This window comes from Akebia trifoliata, chromosome 5, assembly GCF_017979445.1.
Source record: "Akebia trifoliata isolate Shusen 1 chromosome 5, ASM1797944v1, whole genome shotgun sequence".
Taxonomy (NCBI): Eukaryota; Viridiplantae; Streptophyta; class Magnoliopsida; order Ranunculales; family Lardizabalaceae; genus Akebia; species Akebia trifoliata.
In genome coordinates this window covers 5875979-5903949 of record NC_141379.1, presented here as the reverse complement: position 1 = coordinate 5903949, position 27971 = coordinate 5875979, and the positions used below count along the sequence as shown (strand labels likewise).

The following is a 27971-nucleotide window of genomic DNA, read 5'->3' as shown; positions in this document are numbered from 1 at the left end:
TGTACTCGAATTTTTTTTAAGGGAAATTACATTTTAAACCTTCTCCTTAATAACTTTTTCCTCAATAAATTATTTCTTGTAACTCTTTTACCCTTTCTTTAACTCTCTAATAATCCCACCACTTTGGTCTTCTTGTAATTAGTCAATTCTTCTAACAAAGATCCTTGATCAAGTATTAGTCCCCACATGAATGCTACTACCACCCTAACCTCGTCATGTATAGCCTAAATAAATGTGTTTTACTCTTGTGCTCATCGTCCTTAGTTTTAATTCAAGAAAATTTCATGACATTCAATGAAATTAGACTCAATTCAAGAGGTTTTGTGATAATTTTGCCCAACATATAAAATTCTCTAAAACTTGTAAGCAAAACCTCTCTAAACCCTAGGTTGTTAGAGAGCTAGCTCAACTAAAAGTCTAGAATGTTAAAAATCCTATTACCTAATTACAAGTCATCCAATTTAATATTCTAGGATTTGACCTAAAGCCAATGCCTTAGGACCTTTTTAATCCTCCCAATAAAATCTAAAACTTTTTATTTTTTTACAATTATATCATTTGATCATTATGATTGTTTAGACTCATAGGATTGTAAATGACAATCAATGACTCTTTAATGGGGGGTATTTGATATCTTTCATTGAGGTTTTGTTGAGAATACTGATAACTTTAGGATTTAAGACAAGTTTATCCCCAAGGATCTCCCAAAATCATATAAATAGGAAACTCATCCAAGTTAAAGGGGAAAAACTCAAGTGATATAAAATTTTATCATTTTCTCTTCTCAAAACCCTATAGCCTACCAAAACTAGATCCAAATTTTTTCTCAAACACTCAAAAAACTTTAATCAAGAGCAAGAAAAATAAAGAAAAAGAAAAAAAAAAATCAAGGTGGGGTTTAGTTGTAATTTTTTGATTTTTCTATGTAATTCCCCCTCTAAACCTCCATCTTCTCCATATTCCCCTCTTTATATTCAAGCAGATTTACTTTTAAGTTCTCCTTATTTTTAGCAATGTAAATTTTCATCTTCTTTAGCTTGAGGCTTGGGGTAGAGAGTAAAACCTCTTAAAGGTAATCTCCCCCCATAAGCCCCCAAATAGATTTATAAGAGTGTTAGAGTAATTGTTTTTTATTTATTTACTTTTTTTTTACAAGCTTTAAATTCTTAGTATATATGTTTTTTACTTTCTTTTATTCCTTGCAAATTTAAATTCATAAAATAGACATTTTCTTTATTTCTTTCATAATGGCTTAAGAACTAAAGAGTAATCCCTCCTTAGATGTAATCTTCTTTTTTGAAGTTCATTAGATGCATGCATACACCATATGCACACACATCACAATGTGCTTCTCTAAAATGACTAAGGGTCAAAGGTGGGAATCTACCTAGATCTACACCAAACTCTCTAAGTTAACATAAAGCAATCCCAAAGAGGACACAACTTATGCGTAAGGTCTCTAGTCTTTCTTTGATGGTGTTTAACTTATAGACATATCCTAAAAGTTAAACCAACAAAAAGATGCTCCCAAATGAATACATAACCTTCTAAAAAAGCCTTGAAATCTAATAAGGTGAAACTCATGTGAATTTTCACCAAAATCCTAAACTTACAAAAAATTTCAACAAGCAACATTTTCTGATTTAGCTTGTTAATTAGTTTAAATCTTTCATTTCCTAAAACTAGACTATAGTTCTTTTGCTTTCTAATTTTCTCTATAACTCCATTTATTTTCAAAAGCTTAAAAAGAGTTTTCTAACATCACCATTTGGTCAACTATTGGTAACTATCTTAGGATGGGAGGGACAAGGTACGTAACACCTTTCATGTCTCTCAACCAAACCTTATTACCTTAGTTTTCTAAATAGACATTTCCCTCTTTATCTTTTGAATATGTGAGTCACTACAATCCAAGAAAGATAGATTTTAAAAAACATTTTTATAGTGTCCATTCACACTTTAATTGAATAATGACGACTCTTAAACCTACATAGATAAGCTAAAACCTCCCCAAAAGTTTTGAAGCCCACGTATCTATACTATCTACTATACTTTCAAAATCAAATCCTTCATCTTGGTATTTCCATATTAATTCTAGATTTAGATAATCATCATCTAATATTCTCATTTAATCCTACATATTAGAATTTGTACAGATATACATTTGTATGTGTGTATTCTATATCATATAGACCATGAATTTGGGATATATATACATATGTAGAAAGATACCTTGTAAAACTTCTTTTCAATCATTCATTAGCTCTCATCTCACCAGGACAAGGTGAGTTTTCCACAATTCAAAATTTTTTTATGATGTAAGAGCGAGTGAATTTTTGCTCACACAGCTGTGAGCAACCCATTTGACATATTGCACTAATGAAAGCAATAAGAAAGAAAATTTCTCTCTTGCCCATGGGTAAAAAAATGAAATTTCTTGATTAAATCACCTTGTCGCATTTAAAAACGTGATCCAATACCACGGTATTGTAGATGATGAAATTCCATGAATTGCAAAATTTTAAAAAAAAATTAAAAATTAAAAATAGTTATTTTTCCCCGTTGAATTTTAATTTTTAATTTTGGTGCTCGGGAGCCATCTATTTTCAACACCTTGAATCAAACTCGAAAAAACTTTGTTTTATAATTTTTTTTTCTAACCATGATTTTTTAATGAAATCTAAAAGGCTGTGGTGTTAGATTTCCAATATGATAATCCATGTGAGCCTCATATGACCCTTTTCAAAAATTGAAATCTTAAAATTAAAAGTCGTGAGCAGAAGATGTGAGGGTGGGAGAGAGAATTTTTCTCTCTATTGCTTGCGTCATCCGCGCCATATGTCAATCGGTTGTTGAGTTGTGAGAAAAAAAATTACTCTATCAGAGCTCTATGATTTACCTCCATCTCTTACTTGATCCTCTTAAGTATAGCTTCCTCCTCCTTTTCAACCAACTCCTCTCCCACAGCTCCTCATATCACCAGCATCAGCCATCTGGCTAATTTTCATTAAATTGGATGGCCAAACTTATTTCCTATACAAAACTCAGTTAATTCTTCTTTTAACAGGTATGAGCTTGAGAGCTACGTGGATATGGGCTCTTGCCAGCCCTCATTTTCCCTTCCCAACATATCGAGATAAATACAGCTTTAACGTTGTCTATACATCTCGGCAGGCACAAACAAGACCAAATCCTTAGGATGGATAGTTCATCTCTCTCTGAACTTGCTCTTGCCTAAGTTGTAGATCTCTCTTGATCTATATCTGTTTGGCCATGCATTGGAAAGCCAACTTTGTAGTGAATTTGGAGATACATGTTCAACACCATTACAAAGAAAAACAAGAAACAAATTAAAAAACACCAAGATTTACGTGATTCAACAACGATGCCTACATTCACATAGGTCCAGCTCAATCATATAATTTAAAATTCAGCCCTGCAATCTACAAAACAAAAAACTCCCTGGTTGTCACAAGATGACCATCCTCTGTAGAATCTAAAATTTACAAGTACACATACAACGTAGCTTGTTTTTTTTAAGTTATTGAGAAATTAAACAATTGAACTTCTCCCTATAAAACTCCCTGTTTTTTCATCATAATTCATACTAGATGAGAAAATCACTTTCTAGGGTTAAAGAAATGTAATTAATCAAATAGCTATAACTCATATTTCCTCATCCTTTGCTGGTTAATAGCGATTAAAAAAATGCATTTTTCCTTATTTTGGGTCATGGAGTCATAACACACCCAACAACCTCAACTCCATTGTCTTCACCCTAAATTATTTGGCAAAGTTTTTGAGGATTAAAAAAAAAAAAAAAAATCTTCATTTGAGTTCTCATTGATTCCTTTGTTACTAATCCCAACCAGCATATAACCCATTCATTACACCCAAGCGAAATCCATAAGGCAAGAACAGTTATTTGTCTCCACCATCCATCCCCTTGTTCGGATGGACTAAAGAAATCTTTAGAAGAACCCACGAAAAAAATAAAGTAATAATCACTTTCGAGATTCAGATGAATTTGAAAATATAGAAAAGAAAAAGAAGGGCAACTTCCCTCATTTCACCTCTACAGAGTCGACAACCTCCCTTTCAGTGTTGTTGCTTTCTTGGTTCGTCTTCATTTCAAGAAGCTTTAGTTGTTCCTCCTCACTTCCTTGTGCTTTCGCTTCCTCTTTGACGGTCTTAGACTTGTTACTCGTGGACTGCTGATACATAACCCCACCACCCATACAGATCAACAACCCCACTGTCCCCATCACCGTAGAATGCTTATCCCAAATAATCAGATTGATCACGACTGTCAATAGCTTGTTCACTATACCCAACACTGTAAACCCTGTAGCCGATATTGCCTTGCGACAAGAGAACCCGAAAAAAGAGATGGCTAAACCAAACAAGCATGACAAACCCACCGGAAGTACAACTCCAAATGAATACCAATCCGACTCATCTGATATCTCATGTTTTATCTTCTTCAACTCCCCCATTATAAGCAACTCCAATGGGAACAAGAAGAGGGCCTCGAGATTGTTGTAGAGAACAAGACCCCACGTGTTGAGCCCAATCGTCATGACCACATGCTTTATATAAACAAAGTCCACTGACATACTGATCAGGTATGCAAGGGCCCAACTATAGGCGGTCATTGTGAATTGGTAATCTGTTAGGACATAAAGTACACTTCCGCCAAAAATGGTCACAAGCGAGACCCATGTTCTTATTGAAGGCCATGGCTGGTGCAAGTAAAGGGCCTCCCCAATTGCAACAAAAATGGGTACCACAGACCGGAAGACAATAAATGTATCAACATTTGCATGCAACAGTAGCTCACTGTTTGTAAAGAGGGAAATGTAAAATATCAAAGCTGCAGGTAGGAAGCGCCACATGGTTCGTGGATCAAGTGTGTCATGCTCCACGAGCTTGAGCCGCCCACAGAGAAGAACCCCAGCAGCACTTGTGAAGTACTGCAAGGCAGTCAAAGCCCCAGGGTAAGGGAATTTCATGACTGCCCATTTGTTGATGATTGAGAGCAAAGATGCTGAGATGCAGTAACCAGTAGCTATACCATATATTGATGCCTGCTGAAGTAAACAATCATACAAGGTTGGTTTGATTTCACTGGACGACAAAGGGGCAACCACCGAGCTTATTTGTACCTCACTGCCGCATTTGGGATTCTCCTCATCATTCGACATCTGTGAGGTGTGAAAAGTTCCTGTTGTGTGGGTAAAATATATTAGACGACATTTTATGAAAATACTTGACTACTTTACAAGTAAACTTCGAATAGATTAGACTAACTTTATGTTACTCTGGATTTTTTAATAAATCACTGTACAAAATAGGATTTGGAGCATCAAAACACCAAGGCATGTAATATTTTTAACCAAGAAACTATCTAGCTAGGGTAGACTAATCACAGCATGATAGCCATGATAAATTACTTCATTCCAAAGGAGAGGGGAAAAAAAAAAGGACAACCATTTCATTGGCAGTTAGTGAAGCATTTGTGCTTCATGACGACTGAGATGATGAAGTGTTTTATGAATTTGCTTCCTGTATGAATATTATATACAATGGTAAGACCGGATTGCAACTAAAGCAGTTATATACTTGTATATGGTTAGTTTTCAACAAGAACTTGCCTCAGAGTTTAGTCCATCAATATTATTGACAGAGGTAATTCATGGTTTTGGTTAAGCTAAATAAATTTCATAATTGATGATGCACAACATGTAAACAGCTCTAGCGCACGGTCACCAGAGTTTCCCTATAACATGTAAGTGCTAGTTCACAATGTTGTAAGTCTTGGCTGAGCCAACTTGGATTTCAGCTAGTACCGGATCTTATATATGGTTAGTTTTCTACAAGAACTTGCCTCAGCGTTTAGTCCATCAATATTATTGGCCGAGGTAATTCATGGTTTCGGTTAAGCTAAATAAATTTCACAACACCAGAGTTTCCCTACAAAATGTAGTGCTTGTTCACAATGTTTTTTAGTCTTGGCTGAGCTAACTTGGTTTCCAGATAGTACTGGGTCTTAACTATGGGTTTGTCTGATGTGTCTGCTGTGACCCATGTTTCAAATAAGTGCCTCAGTAGTTGATACTCGTGATGGTAATTTCTCTACTAAAAAACCACAAATTTGTCTGAGAGTTGGTCCAAAGAACCATCACCCTGTTAGGTCTTCTCGAGGTGGGAGGAACTATTTCTAATTACAAGTAATATTATCATATTTGACAACCCCAAAATGCACAAGGCGAGTTTAGAATAGGCATAGGATCAGAGTAGGCAATGTTTGTAAGGTGCACTTTTGGGAGGAGTGTTGGTGAGGAGAATCTCCTCGATGCGAGCAATTTCCAGCTCTTTTAATATTTCCACCAAGAAAAACATGTAAATTCAAAATCCTTTGGTAGAGATAGAAATGAATCTTAGGACCTCCGTTTCATAAGGAATTTGAATGATTAGAAAGTGAATTATTTAGCAGCTCTTATTGGATGCATCTCTGACACCCAAAGATGCAACTCCAATAAGGAATCTTGGATGTGGAAGAGGAAATAGATGGCACTTTCTATGCCAAGTCCTATCATATGATTGTCCATCCAAGTGATCTTTTTTTTTTTTTGATAAGTATAATATATTGAAAAAGAGGAGAAAAAGATTACAAGAGGCCGAGAAAGCCTCACAAAGAGCTACACAAAAGAGAAGCAACACAAAGAAAAAGCAAAAGCAAAAGCATCAATGATTACAAACAGAACTCCATCTAAAGACAAAGTCATCAAAAGTAGTCCCTTTGAAATCTAAATTCTGTTTGGCCCAAAGGAACAACAAACCCAAAATCTCCAAGTAGCTGTCACGAGCACTATTCATCTTGCTTTTGAAAACCCCATTATTTCTCTCGGTCCACACCCCCCAAGCAATAGCCGACGGAAGCATAACCCAAAGGAATCTTTTTTTGTGAGAGAAATCAATATTGGCCCACCCTTCAACCAACGAGGAGAACTTACAAGGAAAAACCCACTGAATACGAAATAAACCCAGAAAATATGACCAAATATTATGAGAAAAGGAACAATGGATAAAAATATGATCGACTGACAACAGTTAGGCGTAATCCACCCCCGAACAATCAAATTATCTAATGTTAGAATTTTACCAGGAAAAGCCAACCACATAAAAAATGAAACTTTAGAAGGAATTGAATTGGACCAAATAATGGTTCCCGAGAAGAATCGATCTGCAAAAGGATTGAGTAATATATGAAAAGATTTGACAGAGAATCTTAGTTTCTCTTAGTTTCTCGGTTTCCATAGTCTGGGAATCCAAAGTCCTTACCAAGGTGGCCTTTTTTGTTTGGACAACCGCTCTCGAAATTATGATGTTTGACCATCTATCCCACAAAACAATTGTAGTTTAATTCTGCCCGTTATGCAAAGCAAGTGGTGGATCAACTAATCACTTACTCATGGTCATCAAAACCCCATCTCTGGTCTCATTCCCTTATTTCTAAGGGAAGGGGCTCCATGGTTCATGATATCATCATCATCACTACTAAAGTTCATATTTTTCTTCCTGCTTAAGTTTCTAAAAGAGTTTCTAGGTCTCTTCCTAGAAAACTTTGTTTTTAGATGAGAAAGAATAACCTTGTAACTCTAGTTGAGAGATCTATTTTGTGGTTTTCCTTGTTATAGCTTTTTGTATTCCATGATAGGCAGGTCTTCTCAATCCCCTCTGGTTTTTAGTTTGGATCTCTTCCTATGAAATTTTACAAATCACAAAAGAGAACTACCAAAGAGGGAAGGGGAATACTTATAAAGCATGTGGCAAAAGGAGATGTAGGCAACAACTCTCCATAAAAAGGGAAGGGGGATACAGTACAAAATCGAAGCTAGACCAAATCCAAGATATTTGATGAAAATACTCTTGTTACATAAATATCAAAGTTATGTGATGTTAAAGCAAGCCAACAAGGGTGACATTAGACCTAGTGAGGATTTTCCTTCCTACAAGAAGAATATGTTGCAATTGAATCAAATAATCATACTTCCAATTTCTTTAGTGATGAAATCACTGACATTGTATCAACTACAAATGATGTTGTATCATACAAGCCTTTTTGCTGTGATGCATGGTATATCAATCCTAAAATACAAAAATAAAATGAACACATGTCCAATTCCTTGAGTGATGAAATCACCTACATTGTGTCTTACAAATGATATAGTTTTATACAAGCCTTTGGTTGTGAAGCATGGTATGTCATATCCTAAATCAAACAATAAAATAAGGAAAATAAAAAAGCAAGAACCTCAAGAAATTAATCTAGCATGGAAGAATACAACCCCTTTTTTTTTAACGTGGTTTCCCTGTTGATAGCAGACCGGGCTTGAGCCAGTCATACCCGTCAAAACTAGACAACTGTCACATGCACTCAACACATGCACCATTAATTCAAGAGGTGGTACCCAATTTCGAACTCACGATCAAGAGGAGCACACTCTTGTCACTATGTCTTACTGCTGAGCCACACCCCTGGTGGGTTGAACAATATAACCTTGAGCAGTAGAAACAACAGAAGTGGAAAAAAAAAAAAAAGAGAGAGAGAGAGAGAGGATTCTAGTCCTAAACCAAGCAATGCATATTGAATCTATATAAAGATCTACGGTCTCATACCTTCAACGGTCTCACTTCTTGTATCCATTCACTGCCTTGGCACCATCCCAACCGTCCGAGAGAAAGATTACTGAAGGTATCCCTTGACTAAGTCACACAAACTTTGAATTCTTTTTCAATTCAAATCTTTTTGTCTCCATCTTAGAGGATCAACTTACATTGTCGTACTGCATACTCATCAAAGTTGTTGATAGTCCTGACTAAATCTTAAAATCTTCGGTAATACTAAACTTTAAGGTCAAAAGCTTCCAATCTCTTGATGAGGGTTCACTGGTAGAATCACAAACATCATAAAACAAAAGCTTTATGCACTTCAGTGTCATTTAAGTTGCAAATATGCCCTTAACAGTTTTATAATTCTGAAATTTCATCCATTAAAATAACAACGCAACACAAATAGAAAGCTAATAAATGTACATAGCAAGATCCTACAAGTTCAAACAATCAGTTCACAACCCAAATCTAAATAATAAAATTCTGTTGTTCATGGTTGGTTTGATTTTGTAGTTCTCGGTTCACCATGTGTTTTGGGTGGAATTAAGTGACAACCACCTATATATACACTCAATTTCTATGAGGGAAGCAGTTTTATATCAATAGTTATTAAAACTTCACCTAGGCCTCGCCTAGCGACCACCTCCCATAGCGAATGCCCCTAACACCTAGGCCAACCCTAGATGGGAGCTAATCAATTAGTGAAGACGTAGGTGAATCTAGGTGCTGTAAGACTAGGCGTTAAAGTGCTCACCTACGTGATGCATGCAACTTAATATAGAAAGTCTTGTAAGCTTAGCATTAATAGCTCTGATAGATTAGTTTTCAACCAATTTCTTCCTTTATACAAGTTAACCTTAAGTACAAATAACTTCAATAAATTATATTCAACCCCTTTCTCTTCCATATTCCCATTATAAAGCCCTAAGCCCTTAACTATTTCATTTTCTATTTTAGGAGGGATTGTCTGAGCAACACAAAAAGAGTTAATTATCTTCTTCTTCTTCTTTTTTTCATTTTTGATAGGTAAATAAAATATGGGCAAAGACTCTTCTCTCACTCTCTTTATTATAGTTTAAACAGAGGAATTGTGTCTGCAAACACAAAAGTAGTCCTAGAACTATTTTCTTAATTTCAATTAGCCTTCTTATTTTGCTATTCCATTCTACTTCGGCTTCTTATGGGTAATTTATTACTGTTTTCCACTAATCCTTCAGACATTTTATTGCCATTCTCTGATACTTATGAAATAAGTTATCAATTTAGCATAGCCTAAGCTTCTCCGAGGCATCTTCTTCACTAAAGGACTCCTATTGACTAAGTGTCACCTAACGCTTTTGATTACATTCCTTTATATACATCTCAATGTGGATAAATTATAGTGTTTTTCTTGTTTTCCAGTACAAACAAGAAGTAATTATATAATTCTTTTAGATTTTTATTTATATAAAAATTAACCATAAATTACACTGTTACTGATAAAAAAAAATTGCACTCTAATGCATTATCTTTTATTTCTAATCAAGAATCTCCGAATTATATCAAAAAAATGTATGTATGAATAATATCATTTTGTCGGATTTCGGAACCCCCCCACATATATATTTCCAGTTTTCATAGAAACCCATTAAATAAAATCACCATTAAAGAGAGAGAAAGAGTAGTCCCATTTTGTTTCTAAACAAAAGAATTTCAGTTTTACATAGTAAAGTAAAAAAACACAAGCACTGCAGAAACAAAGCCAACTATCAAGATCTACAATGGAAAAAAGACCTCATTTTATCTGTGCAGGCTTACTTGCGAATCCAAAAGAAGTTAGAAAGGTTTCTTACCCATCCAAAAGAACAATGACACTCCAAAGAGATCTGAAAATGTAAAATTTTCCAAGTTATAAGTAAAACTGATTTCAAGAACCAAGAATTACAGGTTTTAGGGTTCAAATAAATACTTGAAGATCTGGGTTTAGACTGTGTGGGATTGTGCTCTGAAAAGAGATGAATCTCATGTGTTAATTTCTCAAGAGATGGACGTTCGACTGGAACTTCGGATCAGGCGCCGAAGAACTATAAGAAACTAAACAAAGCGAGGTAAAATGAGTTTTAATGGAAGACTCAGTGGGCAACATCTATATATTCTTGTTTCAAAACTCGAAAAATCAACACTCCAAGTTAGATAAATAATTATTAAAATATAATAAATATCTTAAAAATAAGTTAAAAATTAGAGGAAAAAAAAAAAAAACTAATTTAGATTTGATAGTGAACAAGAAGGAGAGAGAGAGAGAGAGAGAATCTCACATTGGATTCCATATACCCATTTTCCATCCTAAATCAGACGAATCCGCTTCAGTCCTCCAAGATTTTGGTGAAGAAAAACGATTTTGATGTTTCGGTAGAAGAAAATATTCTTTGGGAACAAAAATCTTTAAAATGAGAAAAGATGACTCCTTTACGACTCAAGTGTTGTTTACAGACCCAAAACAAAATATTGTTATATTTTGACCCAAATAACCTTTATTTTGAAGAAAAAAAAATTGCAAATCTCCGGAACAAATCGAGTCGACTGGACTTGATGAAGTGGCTGAGTTAGTGAGTCAACTCGCCTAATCATACCAGGACCTCGAGTTTCAAACCAATCGAATTAGATATTCCACGATCATGTGCTCTTGTTAGATACTTAGGTGGAGACCGATTGATAGGTTCCACTAAACAGATATCTGGGAAAATTCCCTTTATATATACTCTAAATTTTGGATTCACAATTTATAAAGCTTTTTTTTTCCTTTAATCTAGCTTTTCATCAAGGATTGCAATTCATTCCAACGATTTGCATAATAATGTACTCATAATTTCAAAGATTTGGATGGGACTCTTGAATGATTTATAACAACAACAAAAAAATGATCAATGAAGAACAAATATAGTCATGATTTTAAAGATTTAGCTATAATTTATTATTTGAATGTTCGTTTCCTATTATTATATATGGACTTTGGGTAAAATTTGTAGGTGAGATCAATGCTTGAAGAATAAAAAAACGTTATATACTTAGTGCTGGAAGATTTTGAAAGCAACAAGGTCATCTCTTGGTGCTTCTAACACACTGTTGGACAGATCTACGTGAATACCCAAAATATGTATATAATAATAATAAAACAGGCACTTGAATTAAAAGTTATATACTGACTAAGATTATCAAACTCCAATCTTAATCAAAGTGAAACTTTTGATCCAAACGTCCATTTCTTTATTATTATAAATGCATTTTAAGTAACTTATGTCTAGGTATTTCAGGTCATCAAGTAATTTTTTAAGATCTGTCCAATGGCAAGCTTAACACTTCAACAAGAAACCACCTTGTCACTTATTGATTTTTCAAACGTCAAACTCATCATTAGATAAAACTTTATAATAAAATAGCTAAGATGCATATTGTGCGGTCAGAATCCGATGGACGGCTTTGATGGACTCTGTCACACTGATCTGAAGTTGCTCCGAGCACCTCTCTTCTCTCGACGGTGTGGTACCTACCCAAGTCACGCTGACGCTCAAGTTAAAGAAATAGAAGATTAGTCTGAGAAATAGAGGATTAGTCTAAGAAAACTGATTAGACCTTTGATCCCTCCAAAAAAGATCCTTTAAATAGTATTTACTATATTATTTATCATCCCTTGTCGTAAATCAGGGTTTCTCGCATTTTAGGCAGTAATCATGGGATATCCATTGACTCTGCGGAGTTATTCACCTAACGAAGATCTTTTGGATTGATCGTACTAAACTGCAAAAATCTCCTTCGAGATCTCTGGGATTGACGTGCGGATATCAATCTTACAATTATTCTATGACCTGCAAATAAGTTTTGTAATTTCAATGTGCAATTTATTTTACATTAATCACTAACTGATTTGGGAGAGTTCGTAAGCCATTCATATTTTCTGTTTTTCATAGATCAGTTCAAACAAATAATCATGATCACTCCCAATAGTTCTATCATTTTTCAGCAACTCCTTTGAAGATTTTACGATCAAGATATCACACAACCGTCATTCTATCAACCAAGATTAATAAAGAAGATTAGGTCTACCAATTTGCCTTTTCTAACATCAAATATTTAGCTGCAAAGGCTTCAACATCAAAAGTAAAGATCAAATTAGAAGGATGAAATTTTATTACTCAAAATGGTAATAATTTTACAATCACAAGGAATCCACATGTTCTTGTGCCATCGACCACAGTTTTTTCACATACATATATATATATATATATGAATCTAAAAGAAGTATAAAAATTGCTAGACTTATAAAACGATCCTTATTTGTGCTCTGATGTCCGTTGCACCAAATGATCTCTCCCTCGAAATTGGTTAAATATAGATCTCCCCGTGCTTAGCGATGTCAAGGGGTAAAAAAAACGGGGAATCGATGATTTATTTGTCAATCGATTCACTGCAATTGAAAATCAGAAAAAGAGATTTCTTTGGGGGCCTTAAAGGAAGTCAGGTTGGCCGGTGGACGTCAAGCAACGATGCCACATTCGACTATTGGGATCCACACGCCTCGGACACGTGATGACTTCTGGAATGGGTAAGTAGACATAGTGAGTGTTGCATATTCCAACACTAATCCCACTGTATCCTGCGAATGCACCATGGACCTGCAAGGATCATGCGCGCCTCAAGATTATATAAATAGGCGACTCAAGCAACGTCCATAATAAACAGAATCAATGGAATTAGATAAACACTTACAGCATTTTGGCCAAGAACAGTGCAGAGGATAGCATCAGAGGCATTCGCACGACACGCTCGAATCATGTAAGTTGGATCAATATATTTTACGTCAGCTGGAATACCAATCTCCTTGAAATGTCTTTTGATCTGTTAAAAAATGTTGATCAATGTTTGAATGTAAGAGGTGCAAAGCAGTTACATAATTTGTGAAACTAGGAATTAGAAAGTAAACCAGCCTTGAAATGGAAGAATAGACGTGTTTAGCCGAACCCCAAATCTTTAAAATAAGGCTTAATGAGGGGATAAACCAGGGAGGTAACCTAACCTGTTGTTGGATGTGCACCCCAATATCTCCGAGTATTACATTCCCAGATGGATCGGTTGCATTTGTCTTTTTTTCTAGCAAATCCTGGATTTAAAAAATAAAAAAATAAAAAAAGAATAATGCTACAATCCAAGCCAATAGATATTTAGTTCCAGGTTACAGTAAAGAGTGAACATTCATATGTAAATTATGCAAATATTGCTCCAAATTAATATAAAATATGAATGCTGAGACATGTACAAATGTTTAATATGGATACAGATATCCCAAACCATGTACTGATGTTCAATTTAATGGTTTTGTTTTTAGGTGGAAGGATTTAGCTTATCATATATCATGCTGTACATTTTCTTTTTCCAGGGATTTGTGTGACTGAGAAACTCTGTAAGATTATCAAATTCTCATTGCTTATCAAGAACAAAGTTACTTCAAAATGTTAGATTTACGTTTAGACCAAGTCAGTTAATTCCATTCAGGACTCCATTGAAGTCCTTGTAGTGTGATACAACACACCTGTTTTACTGTCCCTATACTGCTCCTATTGAGATGACTCTGTAAACCTTCCAAGTAACAGCCTGAGTTGAAGATCCATGCAATTATGTGCTGCTCTAGCAATTACGTTCTGAACTCCAAAGTATGAAGTCGAGAAACTAAAAAGTAGAAAGATGGACAGATTAATGCCACCTAGGTTTTGCAAGTTCAGAAGCTTATGAGTAACAACATTCACTCAACAACAGCAGAACCAGTATGCGAAATCCTCTTTTTAAGATGAGAAATCCTCAATGAGGATATTCTCTGTGTTTCAGAAAATTAAAGCAGAACCCACAGACCCTAGAAACTACTGACCTTCTCCATCAAGAAATTTTTTCGTAGATGTGGCGAGATTGAGGTAAGTGGTTCCTTTTTTTATGTAATTTTTTAATTAATGCCACCTAGAAAGCCAATACTTGAGAGCATATTATTCTTGGGTTCATGTTCTTTTGGTTGATCAATTAGAGAAGTTTAAGGGTGATTTGCTTTGCATTGTTTTCTAGTTTCTTGCCATGTATTCTTCTTTGTTTAAGGTAGGCATTCTCAAATTTTCTCCTTTTGATAGCACACACACACAGTACATAGGAACTTCATTTCGGGTCAGTTTAGATTCTCTGAACATGTGCATCTAAATCCAAGGAAATAATTATAAGTAACACAGTATCACCAAGTAAGAATCCATGAACATTTATGTTAATTGAATTGGAAATACACCTTATATAATGTTAAATCTAACAAACCAAGAAAGATCATAAATGATCGTTGTTGCAATATTGACCAACACTAGGAAAGGTCTCACTTACTTGTCCTGCTCCTTCGGCAACACAAACAACAGCTGATCCTTTAGTCTTTATCAGATGCTCTAAATGCTGTAAGACACCATAAGGCCCCTCTAAATTGAAAAGTACCTACACTTCATCAAGAAATTATCCCCCTAGTAATGGTTACAAAAGAAAAATAGAAAGAAAGAAGTACATATCACAAATGTTACACACCTCGGGAATCAAACACACATCAATCTGCCCACTGGAAAGTGATGCATGCATGGCAATAAAACCACTGCTTCTTCCCATCAATTTTACCACGCCAATGCCATGATATGCACTATGTGCCTGAATAAAACAAATAAAATTCATTGAACATGTCTTGAGCTCAATAGAAGATTCAAGCACATTACATGGCAAAAGAGATCACAGTTTCTTGGTGAATAGCATTACGTAAATGAGGTACACTTGCTTACCTCAATATATGCAGAATTGATTGCTCGCTGAGCTTCTTCAACGGCCGTATCAAACCCAAATGTCTTATCCATTAGAAGTATATCATTATCAATTGTTTTAGGGACACATACAACAGATATTTTCAGTTTCCTCTTGCGGCACTGCATGCAAAGGAAGTATTATGTGGGTCACGTTAGAAAATCATATAGAACAAGAACCATATTAACAAAAATTTATAATAATAATAATAATAACCTAGAGAACTGCTATTGGCACCCCAACTTTTACTTATAACACCCCAATTTCTCCAATTATTATCACACCCCAATTAAAGATTAAAACACACTCTTCAAACGTTACAAATGTTTGGCTCAAATTATAATCTCCATATTACAAATCATTACAACAATCGTTCAAAAAATTTCAATGGTTGTTTACAATTACGATTAGGCTCATATAAAATCCTAAACCCAAAAAATATAAATCTAGCAAAGAGAGAGTTAGAGTTCTATTGGCACCCAACTTTTATTTATTCTCAACCATTCACTCATTTTCTTTATTTTTAATTGGGGTGTAATAAGTAAAATTTGGGGTGCCAATAGTAGCTAACTATCTATCAAAAACTATTACAAGTATTCAGCTATTATGGTTTTCTGTTTTTTCCCCTAACCTGAAAATGAATGTTCAAAGATATTCATCATGAATGACCCAAGGAGAAAATGATAGCAATAGGAAGACCCTTAGTTCCAAATTGGAGAATGACAGGATTCTTTCCCTAGTATCAGCAGCTAATGCCATATTATCATGGCAGTGCAATCATTATTGTAGAATGCGTGTTTAGTGTCAGACATTGTAACCTAAAAAATCAAAGACATGCTGACAAATCAGCTAATGAAAACCATAAGAGGCATGCCCTAGATGGGTATCTGACACAAAAAGGCCTTTTGAAGAAAATTGTCTATGTTTTAGACCCTACAAGGGTATAAGAGAGACGAACAACGAGTAGAATGACATTTCTGAAGTGAACAGAACAGGAAAAAAAAAAGATCTAAATACCTCATTATGTATAGCATCTGCTCCTGCATGAGTGCCATTCCCACCAAGTATAAAAAGCATATCAATTCCCCTGGCCTAAAATAATCAATTTACAATGTGTAACTACTTGACAATTCAATGCAAATACGACAAGAGAAAATAATAACACTTTGCTAACCAAATCATATTATTAAGTAGCAACCATATTTTACCTGAATACTATCCACGATGTCACTGACACTAGCACTACCACGAGAAACTCCCAGCAAACTTCCACCATTAAGATTAATGTTTTGAACCACTTGGCGAGAGAGCTGAGAAATGAAACAAAAAATTCAAGACTCAGAAAAAAAGTATGGCATCAACAATATGACTTCGTGTAATGTACCCAATCAGGCAGTTCTTACCGGTACTTCAGGCAAGCCATGATCAAAAAATCCACGGTAACCAAATGGGATCCCAACAATCTTCTTAACCCCGTATATTTCAAGCGTAAAAACTATCTGCACCAGCATGAAAGGTATGAGAATCTTTTACCCATATATATCTGCACCGCCACAACTCAAAAATAGAAAAACATCGATACTATTTGGCTATTGTTTCTTACTAAAAAATCATTCAACTAACAATATGAAGCAGTAAGTCTGATGTGTAATTATGCAGATTTGGAGAAGGAAAAACATGCTTATAACCATCAAATATATTATACCGATAAAAAAGATATCAAATGTCTTGCACATTCAAGTGTTTTTCATGTTGGCTTACAGTGGAATTCAAGAAAAGAAATGGCACCTTAGTATACTTTATAGAGGATGGAATGGGCTGGGGAAGATATTGGTAAATCCAATGTTGACTTATACAACAATGAAGTGTAGTTACAACAAAAATGTCACCCAACGTAAGATAAAGTCACTTATGAAAAGTGAGAACTATTATAACCTTAAGACCGTTAAACTGACTTCTACTTCTAACAACTAGGACTTTTATGGAGGCAAAGTAAACAAATGTGACACGCAAGGTTCAGAATTCTTCACCCTTTTTACAAAGAAAGAAAATAAAGGCCTATGATCCATGCAGATGATTTGCTCCTAGTTTGAAATTACAAAAATCCAAAAAATAAATAAAATAAAAATAGTTCCACTAACTGACTAGATGTAGCTTATATTTTTTCATTGTTATAGTTGTCATTAATGAACATAAGTTTTCATAGTATCGTTACAGAACAACGGTTTTCATTTTCCATTGTGAGACATGAACAGATGACTTAGCAAGATACATTTAGTCATTTGCTTGAAGGTATCAGACACTTGAAAATGAATACACAAGGATACACTACTACCTCGCAAAAGAACACTATACTGTCAATATTTATAAGCTCGCTAACCTGTCTGATGACATCATTAAGACCAGGACACAGTCCTCCACAAGTAACAATTCCAGCTTTGACTTTCCCAGGTTCAAAGTATATCTGCTTACGTGGCCCCGCACGATGCACCCTGGTAAGATGAAAATGAGTAGTCAATAACAGAATTACTAGCAAGGATACCCGTGATAGTAAAGCATCTACACTCTAGTGAGAGTGTCCCACATTTCAACCCAAATCAACAACAAAAAGAAAAGCATTACTTTACACACTATATACTGATTAAACCAAAATCATAGAAAAGGAAAATCCATGGCAGGCACCATATGCCCTTATGAAGAAACATACGTTACTTTTGACTTGGGTTGTCATACACTTCAACCTAAATTAAAAGAAAAGGCTATATAATACATTGTATGCTCATCATTTATCAAGCCAATTTCATAGAAAGTGTGGCCTTTAAAATATCAACAGAATTTTGTAAAATAATTAGTAATGCTTGAAAAACCATCTAAACCATGCAAAGAAAGACTATTTTCCTGATTAATAAATACTGAAATCATAAAAAAAGAAACAATTAACAAGGACATAACCATCAATGTAAAGTGATTCTTCAACATACAATATCAAAAGGGGGAAAAAAAAGAATAGAGAGAAGGAGAACAGAAGAAGACCAAACCATTGCTCGACCCAGCTACAATCAGGATCAATGCACTCAGCTCCAGCAGAAGTTGGTGAAGAATACTTGATGACCTGATAAAAACCACAAGCAGATAATATGGTACCAAACAATTTAATTTTATGCTTAAATGTAACCATTTATCAAGGAGATCTGGCAAAGACCACCAAATAAATAAATAAAAAAGGTAGGAGATATTTGAAAAGGTCAAATCAAAGATAGTGCATGGCCTATACAATCCTAACAAACAACCAATAACTTCTTATAAAAGCAAGAAAGCAACCCCAGTTAACAACAAGAATGCTTCCTGGAATAGCAATATCAAAAGCAGTAAAACCATTAAAAAGATCTTGTACATGGTGATCAATACAAATGTAATGCTTCCTCTGAGCTGCAAAATCTTTTACATGCCAATGTGTCTTCTAATGAGGTTTTCACATCACCATAGCATATGATTACATGAATAAAACTGTGTTGATTGATTCTTGTGATATCCAATTATTGCTATATGCAATCTATGTCTATTTGAGAAATGTGAAATTGCTTTTTAATTTGTTCCAATTACAGATTTACATTAAAATTAATGGCAAGTCTTCAGTCTTGACATATCTTTCTCCCACCTGTCAGTTCATAAACTGGAATCTTAGAGAATATCAGAGACAACAAATACATATTACTGAACTTGGTGAGCTGATACTTATCACGCAACAAATACACATATTTTTTAGTTAATGCACATGATGATAGTTTGTGTTTTCTAATTTATTGTTTTTTTTTGTGGGTCGTCTAGTTTATTGTAGCTAGCACCAATATTTCATTTTCTTCAATGTTTCAAAGCTGAAGTCTGAAATGTAATAAGATTGATTGATTAAGCAATCCAATTTCAAGTGAGCAAGGACTTCAAGCATCGTTGAGTCATTAGAGTTTCAATCCTTGGTTGCATCCAATATTGGGAATTGAAAGAAAATATAGCTTTGTAATTACATTTGAGTATTTGACATTAAAAGGGATAGCTTTGGATATCACGAAATCATATTATACTGCATTGTTTGGATGGTAAAACATAGTTGTAATCAACTTAAAAAAAGTAATAAGCAGCCAAAAGTAATAACAGCACATTGTATACAACATTGGATCTGAAAGAAATATGTCGTCAATGAGTTAAAAAGAAGGGGAAAAAAATCATTCTGCTCAAGCACGTAACAGACCTTTAAAAGTGCCCTATCTTCATCATTTACAAAGCCATTTTTTCTCTCCACCGGTGCACTTGCACCATCTACTACTTGAGGACCTCTGTGACAACAAACATGGTATAGCAGTTACTATAATGTTACATCATACAAAAAACAAATATTACGTAGACAAATGTGAAGGGTCACCTATTTTTGAGAGAGAATGTAGTGGGGATTGGTTTTAAGTCGAACACATCCCTTAAATGCGGCAAATTGAACCGTTCATCAAAATCACGTTGAAAATGTTGTTTCCAATCAGGATCACTGAAATTGATCTCTGGATTTGCTATAGCACTTCTAACCACCATTGAGGAGGAGCTTTTGTTGTCTGTTTGTTTTTTTGGGGTTTGGAATCTTAAATAATTATAATTAGAGATAAAACAAGAATTGCATCCCTTTGGATGCAAGCTATGCTGCTTTGGATTGATGAAACCAACCCCATTGATTGAGGAAACAAAGGCCATTTGTTAAATGGCCTGACAACTCAGGTCTCTTAATTAACCTGCAGTAAAGGAGTTAAAGGAATAAAAGAAAACATAAGCACCTCAAGATATCTTCCCATAAATGAATTAATTAGGTTAAATTACCATTTCATGCATTGAATATGCGAAAATTCCCATTCCAGTACACTGTTCATTTTAATTCCCAAAACATACTTTTAGCGAGATCGTCACTTTTATAAACCAGCAAGATTGTCACTTTACAAATAAATATCAGGCAATATCACTACTTTTTATCAGCAATCAGTGGCAGATTTGGAGTGGGGGCGCTTACCCCCACAAGAATTTTCAGTCTATGGATTAATGAGCTATTGCGACAGATTTTAGCGGCGGATAAAAAAAATCTGCCACTATTGCCCCAACAAATTTTTTTCCACTTTTAGTTGCCTCGTAATTATTATTTTTCACTCTTAATTGTCCCCACAAAATTTTTTCTATTCTTGGTTGCCCCCACATGAGCAAAATCCTGGATCCGCTCCTGTCAGCAAGATCGTCACTTTAAAATCCCTGCAACCTAGCTTTGCATGTTTTCAAAATTAAAATGAACAGTGTACGGATGGGAATTATAACAAAAGTTGTGCATGTTTTTGGAATTTTCTCAATTAATTACTTGTCTCCAATGTAATTACGCTAGTTGTACGGCTTGAATATTGACTTAAAATCGTAATTTACAGAGGAACATGAGTTTATGGAACAGTTTAGTCATCAATAGAAGCGACGAGAAATTTGAAATTAAGCAAAAGCTCGTTTTTTGATTTCTGAAACACAAACACATAGGCATATAAATTTACACTCAATTGTTTCTCCTAAATTAAAATATTTATGTTAATCGTTCTCTTGCTATCAACTAAAGCCAAACTTCTTCGAATTAAAAGAAAAAAGGAATTTTTTCGCTGTAAAGAAAATTGACCTCCAGCGATAGATCCTTACAGATGAGAAATATGAAATATCTAATCAAACAACACTAAATTGAGTGAAAATCGAACTCACGTCACATATACTCCAGATTCCAGAAAAAAAAGAAACAACAATTGAAACAGAGGATGAAGAATTGATCGAATTGGAACTACTGCACAATACCTGATCGGTTGCGAAGAATCGATGTGAATCAGCAACAGAAGAATCGATCGAATCAAACAAGAATTCGAGATTAAAAAAAATTGTTAATTAGTCGAAGATAGAAACAGAGATGAGTAGCAGACGAATTTGACTTTGAACTCTCCGCTTGTGTTTCGGTTCCTATTGGATATTTTAACAGGCGGCACTGTCTAAAGTTGAAAATAGACCAAAAAGGAGTTGGACTCCTCTTTGGTCAAACACTACTCTCTATGAAAACTCCGGCTTATTTGGAACAAAGGAAAGTCTCGCTTTAGTACTTCTACGAGAATGGAAACACGACATCTCTGTTAATCAAGACCGCTGATATTCTTCGAGATTATAACAGTATATTCGTGGACGATGAACGCTCATGATATAAGTCTTGTTTTTATTGGTGGGAAAGCGGGAAAGTTATTTGGGAAACGGTTTGCACGTTGTTCACGCGCCCTTTGTACTTTTTTCTTACGAACTCGCGCGTCTTTAGTTGGAGCGGTACAATGGTTTAAGGTATCGATCCAGATCCGGATCCGAAACTAGACCCGACGAACCCATACATCAATGTGAACCCGGATCAAATCCCATATATCAATCGTGATTTCAAAACTCATCCGAGACTGAGATGTATCACCTGATTCGTCTCAATATTAGGCATAGACGATACAGATGGAGAAGGTTTTTTAATGTTTGTAAAATCTCATGAGATGAACGATACGTCTCGAATAAGATATAGAAAATCTCGTCTGAAATATTCGAAACGAACGATTTTTACTAGTTTTCATGATTGAAACCATATCATTTCACCCCTAAGTCAAGTTTTGTTCATCTCTTGAACCAAGTGAACCGGAAAAACCAAAGAACAAAAAGTTTGAATCCAAATGGGATAAAAAAAACTTCATCTTCTTCTCAAAATTTTCAGATTTTTTAAATGATTAAAATCCATTGTCTCAATGTCGAAATGAGACGAGACGTATCGTCCGAATCAACTCGATATCAGGCATGGACAAGGCAAGACGCAAAATCAAGTTTTAAAATCATGATATCAATGGTCCAAATCCCTTTAACCGGAGCTAAGGGTGGAATGTCTGGTTTAGTTACAGTAAAATTTACATACTTTTTATGTAGGAATAAATCTTTATAAAGCATATGATTTGCTAAAGTACCTTGATTCAAAGGTATGAAAGAAAAAAAAATGAAAACTTTTGAGAAAAGTATTAATGCGTGCATTGTACTCTAACTTTCCTGTATTTGATGTGGTATAATACTTTTTGTTGTCCCAAAATTATACGAATTTATTTGTACATAATTTATTTACCCATTTTGATTATGTTAAATTTTTTAGTCTCAAAATTTTAAAGTGAAAAATTAAAAAGCTTGAACAAAACTTCATTACATTCGTCTGAAATATCCAAAACGAACGACTTTTACTAGTTTTCATGATTGAAACTCTATCATTTCACCTCCAAGTCAAGTTTTGCTCCTCTCGTAAACCAAGTGAACCGGAAAAACTAGAGAACAAAGGGTTTGAATCCAAATGGGATAAAAAAAACCTTCATCTTCTTCTCAAAATTTTAAGGTTTTTTAAATGATTAAAATCCCTTGTCTCAATGTCGAACGAGACGAGACGTATCGCCCGAATCAACTCGATATCAAGCATGGACAAGACAAGACAAGATGCAAAACTGAGTTTTAAAATCATGATATCAATGGACCAAATCCCTTTAACTGGTACTAAGGGTGGAATGCTTGGTTTAGTTACAGTAAAATTTACATACTTTTATGTGGGAATATATCTTTATAAAGCATATGATTTGCTACAGTACCTCGATTCAAAGGTATGAAAGAAAAAAATGTAAACTTTTGAGAAAAGCAATAATGCGTGCATTGTAGTCTAACTTTTCTTGTATTTGATGTGCTACAATACTTTTTGCTGCCCCAAAATTATACAGATTTATTTGTACATAACTTATTTACCCATTTTGGTTATGTTAAAAATTTTAGTCTCAAAATTTTAAAGTGAAAAATTAAAAAGCTTGAACATAGCTTCATTACATTTGTTCATCTCCCCCCGCCCCCCTTTTATTTGACAAAAATAATTTTCTATATATTTCATGTCCATACTGAATTATACTCGAACTTATATTATACCTTTTGGACATTATAAACACGATCCTCCCAAAATGATCAAACATCTTTATTATTAGAATGATGAGAAAAGTGTACATGCGGGGCGGAGTTAGGATCTTCATATGGAGGGGCAAACTATAGTTGCCTGGTAAGGTTGAAGGACATGAAGATGTGTGGTTTTGAGAGAAAATTCTAGAACTTTTTGTTAGAGACTGAAGAAAATGACACTTAGGTCATTTTTAAGTAATCTATGAGAGGAAGACCTAAGTCAAGAAGTAATATCTTCAATGGGGGTTCGGCAACTGCCAAAAATTTCCTGGGGCCAACATGGGGGAAAACTCAAAATATATCAAATTATCAAGAGGACAATGTGATCTTTTTTAAATTTGTGGGGGCAAGTGCCCCCACTATAAATCAGTCACTAGGTGGATGATTGGAAATAATTTATCAAAATTTATTAGTTTTTAAATTATAAAAATTATCTTGCACATTATGTCTATATCTCAGGTTAACATATACTTATTTTAATTAAAATGGTCTTATATATCTTTACTATTAAAATGAAAGAAGGTGGAGTAAAAGTGGTTCGACACCAAAATTTTAGTGGCCATAAATGCCCTCACTTCTATTAATATAATCAAAGTGGTCATAAGACAAGGTAGGATGGTGCATGAGGCTCACAAAAGCAAAAAAAATTAATATAATCGAAGTCATTTTGGTAAAAAATCAAAAAAATTCAACATAATACCATATAATCATGTGACTAATTTTCAAAATTACAAAATATCATTTTTATAATGTAATCTTCAAAATCCCTTTAATCAATATTTTAAATTACAAATAAGTTTGTTTGATTCATGTGTATTTGCACAAGTCACCTTCTATTTATCAAAAAAATATATTTTTTTACATTTAGGGAATGTTTGATTGCAGGAAAAATATAAAGTGAGTACTAAAGAGTTCATATTTTTTTTTTAGATGAGACTGTTTAGTACATATTTTCAAAAAAATAGGTATTTACGGTCATTGACCCTAATTTATTTAATGTGTATATATAATATATATATAGGGTCCCGTTCGCCACCCTTAGTTTTACCACACACTTTAACAAACGCGTTTTGTCTTTCATGGGTTAGAAGTTTCGGAATGAGCTGATTTTTGGTGAGGATGATCTCTATGGTGAGGAGATCATCCTCACCAAAAATCAGCTCATTCCAAAACTTCTAACCCCATCAAAATTGATTTACAAAAAATGGACGGTCCACGATTTTTCAACTTGTAAACATGGGGCTAAACATTTCGGAATGGGCTGATTTTTGGGGAGGATGATCTTCTAATCATAGAGATCATCCTCACCAAAAATCAGCTCATTCCAAAACTTCTAACCCATGTAGGACAAAAAACGTTTGTTAAAGTGTGTGGTAAAACTTAGGGTGCTGAACATTTTCCATATATATATGGGTCAGGTTAAGCATCCAATGTTAGGGAGTCAATATGGAGCCAACACGTTTGTCCTATCTGGCTTAAAAGTTTTGGATTGAGCTAATTGTTAGGGAGAATGATCTCTATGGTGAAGAGATCATCATCACCAAAAATCAGTCGAAACTAAAACTTCTTAGTCCATCAAAAGTGATTTAGAATTATGAATCATTGATTTTTTATTAAAAATTTATAAGCCATTTTTGATAAACTTAAAATTTTCAATTTCTTCTTATTTTTTATGAGGATGATCTCCTCACCATAGAAATCATCCTCACAAAAAATCAACTCAATCCGAAACGTGTTGGCCCCTAACATGTGTGTGTGTGTGTGTGTGTGTGTGTGTGTTTGTGTGTGTGTGTGTGTATCATAAAAGCCCAACTACTTACATTTTCTTTTTTATATAATCTTCCATCCATCCATATCAAAGCTTCTATGTTCAAGCTATAAACTTGCTCACATGTTAATTTAGGAAGGATGAGCTTATAGACGCTACTTGTACTGTTTGTTAGGTAGCACGATTCATAGAAATTATGAATCATCAAAAATTGAATCAGATGGTATCAAACACATTAATTGAATTGGTCGGGTCTTTTAGGGCTATTAACCTAATGGAACACAAATTATTCCATTAAAATCTTATTAGGGTTCCATAGGATTGATGGGTCCCTAATAAAACCTCAACTGACTTAACTAGCACAATAGTGAACAATAATAGAACCATTGAAGTTCAATTTGGGTTCCATTAGAGTTTTTGGCATCCTAATGGAACCTCATAAGAAGAGAAAAGAAATAGAAGAGGAACAATTAATGATAGAGGAGGTGGTATATGGGTAGAAAAAGGATCTTGATTATATTCTTAGCTCTATCAGAAAATAATTTTTTCAATGACTGAAAATAGTTTTGCTCGCCCTCCTATGTGTGCTTGGCTTTGGGGGCGGAGCTAGAATGTTTTTGTCACTGGGGCAAATTGTAATTAATGGTACACTTAAAGACCTTGAAAATGAATAATTTTAGAGAGAAATTCAGAGATTTTTTTATTGGAAGTCGAAGAAAAGGATATTTAATTCATTTCTAATTAGTCTATAAGAGAAGGCCAATCAAGAGGCAATTTCATCTTCAAAAAAATTGAGGGGGGTGGGCAAAATTTGGAGCGAATTGGAGAGGGAGATGAGGGAGTGGGGGCTAATGAAGTATGAGTTAATTGGTATCTCAAAGTTCTGTGTGGGGCAAGCACTACCTCCACCCTCTGCTTGGCATCCTCACACAAGCCCCATTATAAAGCCCATTAGTAGAATGCATGGACAGGTGAACACATGCAACAAAACATTAGAAGCTCCACTGAATTTATAGGTTTGTTGTTTGTCATAGCTCCAACATTACAATAGATTGACGACATGGTTTGATTTGACGAAGTTACTTAGCATGAAAATTTTGAATTTAAGGGTGTTTGAGTGTAAAGCAAATACAAAAAGTGAGGAAATTGATTTTCCATACGCATGAGATTTGTCACACTGCACTAAATTTGGATCTCATAACTTCCTTCATTTTTACGTTTAAACTTAATACAAGTAATGTTATTTTGGTAAAAAGCTAATAAAATTGCAATTAACAATCTTATAATCATGGTGGTTAGTTTTCAAGACTACAAAAATATTTTGTTTATCATATAATTTTTGAAAAACCTTTAACCAGTATTTTAAATTACAAGTAAACCCTTTTGATACATATGTGTATGCTCATACCACCTTCTAATTTAATTATAAAAATGAGAAATATTTTCCTTACCAACTTAGTAAGATTTAAAATCTCGCCTAGGATCGTCGAACAAATGGATTACCAAATTGGCAAAATCCAATACCATTTCCCACTAGATTTCATGGTAAAACTCAAATTAAAAATATATATATATTGTTTTTGGACTTGATCCAGGGTTTTGAAAATGGACGGGTATTGAGAACTCCCACCAAACCCCCATGTTTAAAATTACAAGTTAATGGTGACAAATAATCTTATTAAGTATATATTTATGAAATTCATAGAATTTTGCCTTCTACATCCCGGTGGCATCGGATCATGTCTTTGGATGCCACAAGGTGTGCTCAACGATCCTTGTAAGATTTGAAATCTAACCAAGTTAATAAAACTGGACTTATTCAAAAAACTAAAAATAAACAACAACAACAACAACAACAAAAATACACTAGGGTGCTTTTTGTTAAACTGAAAAAAAATAAGTGCTGAATAGCATTAAGCGCTGAAACTTATAAGCGCTGAATTTAAGTGCTGAAAAAGTTGTTTGTTTAGATGCTGAATCATGTTTGTTAAACATTGCTAAAGCTGGTAAATTGTCTTTGTTACCCTTACAATCATATTATACATTGTTTGCATGTTTCAAATGCCTATTTCTTATCAAACACAATAAAATATATTATTTCTTATAAAATTAAAATACAATTCATTTTTAAATAATAAATAATACTCAAATCTTCAATTTATAAATAATAATTTCTATTTATAAAAGCCCACAAATTTCAAATTAAAAATAATAATGTCATACAAGTTACGAAAATTTGAAATCAACATTAAAAAAACTTAATTTTGGATGAATAATTTTCGATGGAAATAAAATATGTATAATTATAAAAGCACCCTATGAATTAATAAGGGCAACCCACGCCATAGTCAATTTTTTTTGTTTTATATGGGTTAAAGTTTTTAGAATGAGCAAATTTTTAGTGAGGATGGTCCATATGGTCTAGAGATCATCCTCATAAAAAATCAATCCATTTAGAAACTTCTAACTCGTCAAAAATAGTTTTCAAAAAAAAAAAAGACGATTTACGGTTCTTGAACTTGTTTTGATAGAGTTAGAAGTTTCAGAATGTGCTGATTTTTTGTGAAGATGATCTCCTCATTGTAGAGATCATCCTCATCAAAAATTAACTTATTCCAAAACTTTTAACCCATATAAGATAAAA

The 27971-nt window shown here is 34.2% G+C and overlaps 2 protein-coding genes across 9 annotated transcripts; both read right to left on the bottom strand.

The window, feature by feature from the left end:
• Positions 1 to 2581: 2581 nt before the first annotated feature.
• LOC147401243 (GDP-mannose transporter GONST3-like) lies at positions 2582 to 11206 on the bottom strand. 8 transcript variants are annotated; one of them, XM_086442441.1, is made up of 6 exons: positions 10974 to 11175; positions 10625 to 10749; positions 10509 to 10541; positions 8683 to 8952; positions 4074 to 5224; positions 2595 to 3443 (listed from the first exon to the last, which is right to left on the bottom strand). In XM_086442441.1, the coding sequence occupies exons 4-6, from the start codon at positions 8708 to 8710 to the stop codon at positions 3411 to 3413; spliced, it is 1212 nt and encodes a 403-aa protein (XP_086298567.1). In that variant the 5' UTR covers positions 8711 to 8952; positions 10509 to 10541; positions 10625 to 10749; positions 10974 to 11175; the 3' UTR covers positions 2595 to 3410. The 8 variants fall into 8 exon arrangements, 7 of the variants coding, with proteins under 7 accessions (XP_086298574.1, XP_086298567.1, XP_086298568.1 ...); XM_086442442.1 differs by having other exon boundaries at positions 10625 to 10739; XM_086442445.1 differs by having other exon boundaries at positions 10625 to 10660.
• Positions 11207 to 12825: 1619 nt separating this feature from the next.
• LOC147401242 (ATP-dependent 6-phosphofructokinase 5, chloroplastic-like) lies at positions 12826 to 21631 on the bottom strand. The gene is made up of 14 exons (XM_086442440.1): positions 21370 to 21631; positions 19937 to 20291; positions 19766 to 19850; positions 18558 to 18631; positions 17900 to 18011; positions 16923 to 17018; positions 16728 to 16829; positions 16537 to 16611; positions 15501 to 15641; positions 15256 to 15372; positions 15064 to 15168; positions 13730 to 13813; positions 13423 to 13551; positions 12826 to 13328 (listed from the first exon to the last, which is right to left on the bottom strand). Exons 2-14 carry the CDS (start codon positions 20251 to 20253, stop codon positions 13161 to 13163), a joined length of 1605 nt encoding a protein of 534 aa, XP_086298566.1. The 5' UTR covers positions 20254 to 20291; positions 21370 to 21631; the 3' UTR covers positions 12826 to 13160.
• Positions 21632 to 27971: the final 6340 nt, after the last annotated feature.